The 12,254-nt window shown below is 43.2% G+C and overlaps 1 protein-coding gene across 7 annotated transcripts in view; it reads left to right on the forward strand.

Moving 5' to 3' along the window:
* DPP6 (dipeptidyl peptidase like 6) overlaps positions 1–12,254 on the forward strand; it is a 506,474-nt gene that overhangs the window by 350,837 nt on the left and 143,383 nt on the right. For all 7 annotated transcript variants that reach the window (XR_014150079.1, XR_014150080.1, XR_014150081.1 and 4 more), the window contains exon 3: positions 3,473–3,571. Coding sequence is in view for 1 of the 7 variants with exons in the window: in XM_081834265.1 (XP_081690391.1) it covers positions 3,473–3,571 (99 nt within the window). In the remaining 6 variants the exon portion in view is untranslated. The remainder of the gene's footprint in view (positions 1–3,472; positions 3,572–12,254) is intronic.

Here is a 12,254-nt window from a genome sequence, read left to right on the forward strand (position 1 = left end):
AATGAAGCTCCTGGACAAGAAAATGTCAGTATTAGGGTCTGTACAGTGGCAGATTTGGGTAATATTTTGTGGTTTTTTTCTTGGGTTTTCTTGGCTTTTATTCTGTGAACCTCCCTCAGACTCCTGGGTATAGGGCAGTATATAAATTCTAATTCTAATAATAATAATAATAATAATAATAATAATAATAAATAATAATAATAAATAATAATAAATAATAATAAATAATAATAGACGCCCTCTGGGAGGCCAAAATCTGATGCCTCATGCTGCCAAAGCCAGGGAAGAGATGCAAGGCTCTGCCAGGGTCCTAGAGCCCTCCCAACTCCTTCCCAAAGAACTAACTAGGCTTGGGAAAGAGGCAAGAGAACTCTAGGATGCCTCGCTTCTTGCTTACCACGCTTTGAGAAGGTGCCCTCCTCAGCTCAGCCTCCTGCGCATGCACACTGCTTACACAGCCCTAAATCCATCCCTCGTGCGTAGATAGTGCACTGAAACCCACAGCTTGGCTAATGCCCAGTTTAAGTTGGGTAGCAGAGGTGGTGCAATTAGCACTTTTCTATTTTTAAAAAGAGGAAAAATTGAAAGGATGTGAGCAGCAGGAGAGAGAACCAGTATATGCAATTACAAAATTAGAAATGGGTCTCGCTTAGCATATATGGGCCAAACGTAGATCTCTCTGATGTGGAAATGATACAGGAGCCAGGGGTCCTGTGCAGGAACTGGTTATCTGCTAGAGGGTCCTGTGCAGCTGGAGAAAACATTTAAATTGGTGCAGGGAACCTGTGGCTGCCCAGGGGTCAGCCCCAGCCACAAATGAGCAGGGCCAGTGCTCAGGAATTATGTCAGTTGTAGTCTTATGTAGGCTATCTGTGTATTATTTCACAGAATCCCCATGAAGGCCAGTCATCAGAATTGGCACTCAGCCAGGAAGGGATGCTGAGTCCATGTTATTAGGCCACTGAAGTATTATCCTAGAGTTGCCATATTTCAAAAAGTGAAAATCTAGACAGAAAAGTTGTTGAGTTGTTGTTGGTGGTTTTTTTAGTTTTGCCGAAAGTTGTTAAGCAAAGAAATTCGACATTTTTGAGGTATTTTTGAGGAACATTGGCAAAAACGACACTACCGACATCAGTTGCCATACATCCAGATTTTCCCAGACATTTAGCCAATTTCCACCTGGACACTGCTTTCAACTGCAGCCCAGGAAATGGACTTGGGATGGGGAGTGATGCTTTTTGTTGTTGTTCATTAGAAATCTACAGTGACATCAGTGGCCTATTGCGTAAATATGCTATGCAACCACAAGAGGGAAATCATCAGAGTTTATGCTGGACGAATTATTAAGTAGTGGCAAAAAAACTAGAAGCTTCAGGGATTAATCAGGGAGTGTAAACGGTGCTGAGGTCATCCTCGCTACCATTTTGCTGTGACAGCATCTGTACACTTCAGAATTCTGGGCACGTAATTTGTGGTTTGACAGTCAAAAGTGTTAATTGATTTTTCTCTCTCTCTCTTCTGTTGACCTGTCCTTAATGAATGTGAACATTCATTGGAAATCATTTGGTAGAAATCATGCGTGGTGCCATTTTTTGCTTTCAAAAATGAGTCCCTGTGCAATAAAAATGCAGGAATTCAAAATATATAGTTGCATGGTGTTAACATAAAAAAGGATAATTGCCATGGCTGTAGCTAATGTATATTTAATCAGAAAACATGCATCTGGGGGAGGAAAATTGTAATGCCATCACATTATGAGATAAAACCTGAACTATCCCTTGAAGCATTTGCCCAAAATATAACTGATTATTAATATTTATAACTCATTGCATCCCTGTTCATAAGTACAATCAGCTGCACGGCTGATGTTTGAAATGAATGGGGGCCTCTTCACCATATGGCAACAACCTCAAAGAAACCTCTGGCTCTTCAACACTTCATTTGTTCAGTGTGGCTTCTTGAGCTACTTAAAAGCCCCTGAGCCACAGTTTAATGCAACCCACTCTCCTAAGATGGAGTATCCCATACCAGAAGCTCCCCTGGTGTTCACTTGTCTAAAATCTATTTGGTGTAGGATATCCTTCCCCAACCTGGTGCCTTCCTGATGTTTTGGATCACAACTCCCACCAGCCTCTCTGGCTGGGCCAGATGATACTGGTTGCATAAAAGACACAAGATTTGCCCACCTTGGAAGAATGGCAGACGCAAGTAATAGACTACATGGAATTGGCAGAAATGACTGGCAGAATCCGAGACCTGGGAGAAGAATCGGTGGAAGAGGACTGGAAGAAGTTTAAAGACTATTTGCAGAAGCACTGCAAAGTTTATGAATGTTAATAAGGATGTTGGATATGAAAATAATATGGCATTAGTGTCACAATGTGAAAAAATATGCAAAAGGGTAATAGAAAGAGGGTGAAAGACAAAAGTTTTGTTATGTCAAAAGTAAATAATATGTTAAGGATAAGGAGGAAAGATTGGAGACATAATAGAGTGATTTTAATAATTAGAAATGAGTTCTGAAAGAGGGTAAGGATTTGCTCTATCTGATTGGGGAAAGAGGAACACAAAAAAGGGAGGTGTGAGGAAGTCAAGAAAGAAAGTTAATCAAATATGAACTTAAAAGCTGGAGTTTTTATTTCTTTTTTCTTCTCTTTTCTATTGTTGGAATTTTATATTTTATGTATCTTGATCTCCCGATCTGTTTTATGTGTATTTTGTTTTTCTGATCTGTTTTATGTGGATTTTTGATTATGTTTTTGTTTTTTGTTTTTGTTTTTCACCTTTTGGGTTCTTATGTGTGTGGGTTTTTTTTCTTTTATAAAAATCTAATAAACATATTATTATTTTTTTAAAAAAAGGAAGACACCAAGCTGAAGAAGGATAGTTCAGGATAACTTTGCAAGATGGTTTCCAAGAATGAATTATTGCTACTATGATTTATGGTTTATGGCTAGCCCAGTTGGTTGGAGCGTGATGCTGATAACACCAAGGTTGCAGGTTAGAACCCTGTAAGGGACAGCTGCATATCCCTGCATTGTAGGAAGGTGGATGAGATGTTCCTCAGGGTCTTTTCCAACGCCATGATTCTACTTTATAAATTCTTTTTCCACCCCATATTAAATATGTGGGCAGCTGCATCTGGGGACAGGAGAGACATGGGGCAGGATACTCGCACTGTTTCCACTATTGCTTCACATGCAGTCTACTGTGCTGGATCAGTGCAAGAGGAGCTTTCGCTTCCATGCACACTGAGGCCGTTTCCAACTTGAACTGGACCACATTCCACAGGACCAACTTTTACTCTGGCATAGAAGTCTACCACGCTTCTCATGCACATATTCCCAAATATCGGTCAGTTCAAAATGAAAAGAGATAACTGGTCTCATTTGCTGAATGTGCAGATAAAATTGCAAATTAGCAGTAATGGATGGGCATTTTTCTTCTTCTCCCCCTTCTGGATGTTTTACAGTCGAAGATAATAGCCAGTCTCAAAAGAAGAAGATTACAGTGGAAGATCTGTTCAGCGAAGATTTCAAAATTCATGACCCAGAGGCTAAATGGATAAGTGGTGAGTGTTATAACCATATATGAAAATAACTTCTGTTACCTCTTGCACCATTTCTGTTTCAAATACCTTTCCCACCGCCCCTTTTGTTTCACTTCCCTGCTATCTGAGCAAAGTTTCACAAAGTGACTCATCTGAATAGCTAGCAGATCAGAGCAGGGAGTGGGGGGATATATTATTGTCATGCCATAGGAAACGGGAGCTATTTGTAATTCTCGCAGGATTTTAATTTTAAAAAAAGAAAGAAAACTTACCGGAAACACGTGGGAAGATGATAGCAAAATGAAAGAAGGTTTTTTTTAAAAAAGGTAAGGGACCTTGAGACGCAGGGGAAGGAGGCAGTCACTGATATTGTGATGTGTGCAATGTTGCAACATTTGCTCTTCTTCCTGGTTTGGGGGGGGGGGAGACCCGCTCCCTCCTGATCCTTTGCCCTGAGGCAGAGGCACTTCAGAATCTGGCCGGAGCAGGTAAAGGACCCTGGATGGGTTAAGTCCAGTCAAAAGTGCCTGTGGGGTTGTGGCGCTTATCTCGCTTCAGGCCAAGGGACCCAGCGTTTGTTCACAGACAGCTTTCTGGGTCATGTGGCCAGCATGACTAAACCGCTACTGGTCCATGGAGGACCATGACAGAAGCCAGAGTGCACAGAAACACCATTTACCTTTCCGCTGCAGTGGTACCTATTTATCTACTTGCATTGGTGTGCTTTCGAACTGCTAGGTTGGCAGAAGCTGAGACAGAGTAACGTTGGCTCACCACTGTTGATCAGATTCAAACTGCCGACCTTCCGATCGGCAAGCCCAAGAGGCTCAGTGGTTTAGACCACAGTGCCACCCACACTGTGCCCTAGACAGGTAGATAGAACCTGACTGCACAGGCAGATAATATTTTAATACTGAACATATGAGGCTGCTTTGAGCTGAGTTGCGGATTTAGTTCCTCTAGGAACTGGCAACTGCTCTCCAAGATCTGAAGAAGACGCCGTTCCTAGGACTTTTCAACCGGAGATGGCAGGAACAGGACCTGGGACCTTCTGCATGCAATGCACATGGTCTGTCACTGAGCTATGCCCCCTCTCACTATTTATTATTGCAGATATTAATATTGCACAGTTTTTGAAGAATAAAAACGGACTCCTTTTAGAAGAAATTTACCAAACCCATAAAAATATTATTCAAAGTTTTACTTGCACAACTTTCTACACAAGATCAACTTTACATCGAAAATATCCATATAATGTCTTGTGCTGTCTAGCACAGGCTCAGCATCTTGCAAAATGTGAAATAATCCAAATAGACCTATAAGCAAAGGTCTCTCTCTCTCTCTCTCTCTCTCTCTCTCTCTCTCTCTCTCACACACACACACACACACACACACACACACGGCATCTATTTCACCTGGAGCTGTTTTCCTTGGGAGCTTCATTTACATCTTCACTCCAGGCAGTCTTGAGACAAAAGACATAAAAGCTTCTCCTTTCAAAATGGAGATTTGCAACCTTTGTCACCTCACTCACATGTTAGCTAGCAGGAAACGACAATAGTTTGTTTTTGTTTTTTCTATTTTTATTTTAATGGATTTCTTCCATAAGTTGAAAAAAGACTCCCGTTTTCACGCACTGGTCTGGAGTGATTCTCTCGTACTCATGCATTTCTGTATATTCAAACAGGCACTTGGAGTCTGAGTTGATATCACTCAGCAAAGCCTCCATTTCTGTGACTTCTTAGCAGGAAACAACAATAGTTAATTAACAGCTAGTTAACGCTCAGAGAGAGCTCTTCTTGCTTTTCTAAAGTTTCAGTGGAATCTACGGTTTGAGGGGAATTAGCAGACATGGAGAACCAACCTGAGACTGTTAGATTGGGAAGACACTTTGCTTGGGAGGCTGCAGATTCAGGGGACCTGACGTAACATGGCTGACCCCCCACCCACAATTCCAGACCCTCCCATCACCCCTGTGAACAGGGGCAGTTGTGCCTCCTGGCAGTTACCCAGATTGGCATCATCAGGCCTCCCATTCCCGAGTCCTACTTGTGAGGCAGAAGCTCTGTCCACATGTGCTTTGTTGGCACTCCAGGAAGAGCAGCTATAAACCACTCAGTTGGTCTTTCAGTGGGGAAATCTGAGCCACAAAGCAGTGGTGATGGAAATGAGACAGGCACCTGAACCTTTTCTCTCTCTCTCTCTGCAAAGAGAAAAGCCGCTGGGGTGAGGGAAGACAATTTAAAGAGAAAGCAATACAGCCTACAGGAATAGGTCCTCAAATCCTACCTGTCCTTTTTCTGCATTTCACTGCATCCTAATGTGGGTTCCTTTTATTAAGAAATGGTGGGGAAAGTTACACATAGCTATGGCTCTTGTGTCTGGCTGAAGAGAATGGAGTCGTGTATGGCGGGTTTAGCAGAATGGGATTCATTGACTGAGTTTTCGTTCAGGTTGAAAAGACCAAAGGTTGGTCAAGCACTGAAAAAGATCTATAGCGAACTGTCACTGGGAAAGCCATTATATAAATGTCAAGCAGGTTTTTGAACTGAATGGCTTGGCCTTTCACTGTTGCTGCTTTATATTATGACGTGTCAAATTCTGACTTCAGTTACTTTTGGCACAAAAGCTCAGAGGGTCTCTGTGGCATAGCACAGCATTCTTTCCAATTTATGAGGGCTGTATTACAGGGATGGGAGTCTTGCAGAAAAATATTAAAATGCCATCCTTTTCATCAGAGGTCACCAGAACAATTTTGCAGCCTTAATTAGTTATTGCATCACTCCTGTGGGACTGGCAAGTTTTATTATTGCACTCATTTTACAGCTGGGTAAACAACAAAAACAGAGTGATGAATCTTTAAGGTCATCAGCAAGACAGCAGATGAGGTGGGAATACAATATGGTGCACCAGACATAAGCTGGTACACTGCTCTGTCTCCAGCAGGCTTCAGCTCCTTGCTAACAGTGTTTTCCATTCTCTTGGATTCATCTTGCAGGCTCTCCAGAGAAACAGTTATGTGGTAGCCTAACGTAGCAGAAAACAATGTTGGAGACTGTGCAGAAAAAAAATATGTGCATTTGTGCATGAATTAAAACCATTTTATTTGCAAATGCAAGGAAACAATTTGAAATGGCATCGTTTCAAAGGATTTGAAATGGTCCTTGGCAGAGGTTATACAAAAAATTCCCTGAGAAGATGTTTGAAACTTTACAAAACCAGAACGTTAAAGCTTGCAAAGACCCCTTCATGGGTCACCATCCACCTAGCGTCAGAAGACCAAGAAGTGCTGGGGCTTCTGGTGGTTATTATCTCAATGCACAGGCAAGGTACAAATGGCAAAAGATGAGTGACTTGGAGCTCAGCTAGATTGGTAAAGAAAAAGTGTTTTATATGCATTGTGTATGTGATATAACACTGTGACACCAGATGGCACTGTGGAGGCCTGGATTTCCCTACCGGATTTCCCTGAATGTGTTTACAACGCGTTTAACTGAATCGCTTCTTTGACACGTCTAGATCCAGCCTTGGAGGAAGACTGGGATAAAATGCAACAAAGAAAATGATTTATACAGATGTTTCATTTGCCCTCCCTCCCCTCCAGCGCCCCCAGAAATGAAAAGGGAAAGCAAACTATTACAGTTTTAGTGTTCTCTGCGCTCCCCACCCAGCCACCCCCTGGCAAGATTATTCTATGTCTAGTCACATCACTAGGCTTTAAGGATGTACCTTACTCTCTTCCACATGATCAACCCCTAGAAGACTTACAGTAACAAACAAACAAACTGACTACAGCAGTTCAGTAATGAGCTGCAAGTAATTGCTTCTTTTATTTATGCAGATTGCTTTTCTGCCCGATCCCAAGAGCCTTTGGGATAGTCCATTCACAAGAGCTGTTGTGACATAGGCTAAGCTGTGAGATGGTGGTTTGATGAGGATGAGCAATAATTTTAATCTGGGGCGTCTATGTCCAAAGATAACATCCCAGGCAGTAAACAAGCTCTCTCTGTCTTTTTAGTGCATTGCTTACTAATGAAATTATGAAGAAGACCCTGGGGGCTCTTTTGCAGATTAATGCAGAGCTTAATGGACCAGAAGCCTCTTCTTCTCTTGCTGTTAATCAGTTCCCAACATGATATTACACATTATATTGTGTGACCAAGAACCTGAACTCAGGATGGGAGGTGCTATAGCTCAGTACTAGAGCACATCTTTGCATGCACAAAGGCCCAGGTTCAATTCCTGTCATCTCTAGTTTGAAGTGTATCTAATAGCACTTGTTAGGATAGAACCTTTGCCTGGGTTCTTAGAGTGACAAGCCAGTCAAATGGGATTGTATCCAGTGCAGCGCTAAGTTGAAGTTACTTAGCAGTATACTCGTTCCACTGGCGAAAAATTTTGCACCGGCAGAACAGTCATGCTCAAGAGAATGCATTAGTGGGTTTCTGGTAGCTCTGTTGTGCAACGGATTGTTGCATTGGATTCCTCTGTTGTGCAACATTATAACTCACCCATTCACTAGTACAAGAACTATCTGACATAGAACACTGAATGAAGGTCATGGTAGACAACTTTAGCCTAGACTTTATCCTAGTCTGACCTAGTATAAGGCAACTTCTTTCTTCATATGATGTCACTGTGAGGCTATACAATTAAAAGCAGGTTTGATTCTTAATTAGTGGGTCGCTGGGGTCAGGGACAGGTTTATTTGACAAATATGGAGTGTGTGCTCACCGGTGGGTGTGGTGGGTGGGTGAGGGAGTCCATCAGTTATTCCACAATAAATGAGGTTATTTATTTTCCATTTCTTCATGTAAGTGCCCTCAGACTGACAGCATGCATTGTGAATTTATTGCACTCAACTGATAAAGCCACGGAGGCTTCTCAAATGATGCTCAGAGGCGTGGGCAGGCCATGAATTATTTATGGCTTACTCTGCATAATACTTAAGAGCTTTTATAAAATGCACAAATACTTTGAGGATTTCAAAAAAAAGGGGGGGAGCCCAAATTAAAGTGGCACATAGACAGCTTGTTTTTCATTGGGGATGTCACTCCATGATGAAATACAGACTTTATATTTAGGCTGGAATTCAGTTCTCTGTGTCTTCTAGTTAGCAAAGAATACTTGTTGACATGTTTTATTTATTTAGCAAATGTAGATCTTCCTTCTGTCATGGGACTCAATGCATTGCTTGTGGGACTCCCGTACAGTTTCCCAAGCGGGAACTGACCAGGCCCAGGCCAGTTTAGCTTTAGCAAGTTGGTTGTGCCATTCATCCTTTAACAGAAGTTGAGACAGAACTGCATTAGCCTTTGTGTTGGGTGGGAGGGATTCGGAGATTTGGAGGTAGTTTCTGGTTAAGCTGGTGTTTGCAACACTTCAAGCTGTACCTGGGCAAAGCTCCCAACAGCGCAGCAGACCAATGTACTGCTGTTTCGGGCAGTTCTTGGATACAGCCTGTGATATCTTTATCAACAAGCAGCATATTTTTCTCCCCCCCCCCATGGGACTGATGCAGAAGACATTGGACTCACTCTCAGTTGACAGGTTCACAGAATTGTAAATCCAGAGGGTACCAAAAGGATTGTCAAGTTCAACTTTTCCCTTCTTTTTCTCTACCCTATCAAGCATGGCAGAGCCATCCATACATTACTTTCCCACAGACTGACTTAGATCTGTCGTTCCCCCACCCAGGAGATCTGTGGCACCATTCACATAACAAAAACTACCATAGTCAACATTTTCAAAAGTAAGGGGTGCATGGCTTGGCTTTTGCAAAACTAGTACTTAGCTAGTTGGGAACCCCTAACCTAAATTATGAGGACGCGGGTGGCGCTGTGGTCTAAACCACTGAGCCTCTTGGGCTTGCCGATCAGAAGGTCAGTGGTTCAAATCCCCACGACAGGGTGAGCGCCCATTGCTCTGTCCCAGCTCCTGCCAACCTAGCAGTTTGAAAGCACATCAAAGTGCAAGTAGATAAATAGGTACTGCTCTGGCGGGAAGGTAAACGGCATTTCCATGCGCTGCTCTGGTTTTGCCAGAAGCGGCTTAGTCATGGTGGCCACATGACCCGGAAAAACTGTCTGCGGACAAACGCCTGCTTCCTCGGCGTGTAAAGCGAGATGAGCGCCACAACCCCAGAGTTGTCCACAACTGGACTTAACTGTCAGGGGTCCTTTACCTTTTTTTTTTTTAACCTAAATTATGCATTTTACATACTGTGTCATAAGCAGTGTGTGAACAACAGTGTGAAATGTACCAAGGCACCTGCTACACACAATTAATTCCAGGTGATTTGAGAAAATAAAGACTTCCACAGGGGGAAGGGGGAACCTGTCTGAACTATCTAGCAATTTGTTTTTGGGGCAGGGGAACTCAGTGATAAGTTGACCCAAATAAAATTTCTTCCTGATCCTAACTAACTCAGTTGAACCCCACCAAAGGATGCAAAGCTGAAAAATGAATTGGTGCCCTACATTTAGAACCCAGAAGTGTGCTGTGTTACTTGAACTTGCCTTGTCTTTACATAACATCCTTTGTGGGTCAAAAATCTCCCGTTTCTAACAAGCCCATGCTTTTAGTAGTTGTTTTCGCCCGCAGCAGGGAAAGCAACTCAGGAATTCAACCTAGCTATACCTTTACTATTAGCCCTTTTTTCCAGTGTGGACTGGCAGAGATCAGTGCAACCTGGTGGGGCTTATGGGTGCTGGATGAGTGGAATAAGCACTCCTAAAAATCCTCAATGTAAAAATGCTTTAAGAGGGTCCTTCCTGGGGATTTTGTCTTTATTATAGACTTAACACTCGTTGCTGTCATCCTGGGGACCTATTTACAAATCTCCCCGGTACAAGGAGATCACTGCAGCAATTCACGGGTACCCTGGCCAAGTTTGTGCAGCTTTTATAAAGTTAGTCTCATAATCCAGAATTTCTGTACCAGGCCTGTTTTGAGAGTCCTGCTAAACATTGTGCCAATTGTTAATGGTGATGCTGTGTATCATCATTAATCCAACCTTTGCATTGGGTCTGAGATTTAGCCGATTGTCATGCGTTGCCACTATGGCTTTCCAATGGCCAGTTCCCATGTTGCCTCAGTATGGAAACTGTAATGGTTCTAGGGGTTGCTCGTGCGTAAACCGGTGCAACGCCTGGCTTGGTTGCCTGAGTGAACCTTTTCTGTCCGGACAGCCACTCAGCCGTGGCTGTCTCAATCACTGGCAGAATCCGTCAGTGGGCGTTTCTTGAACTTCTTCCAGCAAAGAAGCTCTTTGACGCCTAGTCTCCTCCTACTCTCCCTGCACAGAAGCCTTCTGCGCAAGGAGGGTGTACGCAGCGAAGGTCCCTTACTCTCCCCGCTGGTCCCTGGCAAGGAGTCATGGGACCGCCTCGCCGCTTCCCCCATCTGCCCCCCTTCTCCACTGGTGCTACGCTGATTCTCTTCCCCAGAAGATGGGCTGCCTCTCCCCATCCCGGGACGCTCTCTGGAACCCTTCCGGAGCCTGCTCTCTCCCTCCGGCCCTGATGGCAGTTCCCTGACAGAAACATACTAATTATGTTGTCCATACTCAGACCAGTGTCAGCAGCTGGACAGAGAGAAGAGATGAGGGAGATCGCATTATTCCCAATAGGATCGTAGCTTCCATACATTAATTGAGACAACGTGCACACACTTTTCAGAAACTATCTCACAGTCTCAGTGAGTTATGAATTGGGCCATATGTTCCTTGTGTGTTCCAAAACACTTTAGTTGAAAACGTTTAATGCTTAAAAATAGCCGCAGCATAGATCACTTTTGAGTGAGCAGAGTGCAGCAAGGGTGGCAAGGGTGGTGAAGTGAAGGTCAGTTTTGAAAGGCCAGGTGCATGTGGTCACTGACAAGGGAGGTTTTATAGCAGAGGGACATTAACTGGTAGCAAAGTCATTAGCAGAAAAAGATGTGACCTGACAAAGAGGAAAGCAGGTGGATGCACAGAAGTTGGTGAGCTGGGTCATGAGGTTCCAAATTTGATAGGACAGAACTCCTTGGCTGGCTTCTTTGTTTAGTGCCTGTTGAGTTTGACAACAGTTCATGCCTGAGGTTTGCCAAGTTAAGACCATGGAGATTCATTGTGTTTTGGCTTAAGGTTGGATGATATGAAAGTTCTTTGGGTTGTACTTGAACCTACCGGGCTAGCTTCAAGGTACTGGTGTTGGTGTACAAACCCCTATGCAGCTTGCAACTAAAAGATTGCCTCACCTGCTACATACCTAACCAGTTACTGCATTCTGCAGGAGAAGGCACCCAGCAGCAAAATCATTCTGCACAATGTTGGAATCAGGCCTTTAGTTCGGTGGGACCTGCCCTTTTGAACTCCCTCCTGTTGCATTTCAAAATGTCATTTTGTCACCTGCGAAATATGTTCCTCTTTCAACAAGTCTTCTAAATTATTTATTTCCAGTTGGTATCTGTCCTAAATCTGAGCTGATTTTATGTACATGATGTTGTTGTTTTAAACCAGGCATAGGCAAACTAGGTCCTCCAGATGTTTTGGGACTACAACTCCCATCATCCCTAGCTAACAGGACCAGTGGTCAGGGATGATGGGAATTGCAGTCTCAAAACATCTGGAGGGCTGAGGTTGCCTATGCCTGTTTTAAACCATTTATATATCTATAGTTGTGGTTGTTTCTAATCCCTTTTACATGTGATCTTCATCGGTTTT

This window comes from Podarcis erhardii (genome assembly GCF_964252035.2).
Source record: "Podarcis erhardii genome assembly, chromosome: 12".
Classification (NCBI taxonomy): Eukaryota; Metazoa; Chordata; class Lepidosauria; order Squamata; family Lacertidae; genus Podarcis; species Podarcis erhardii.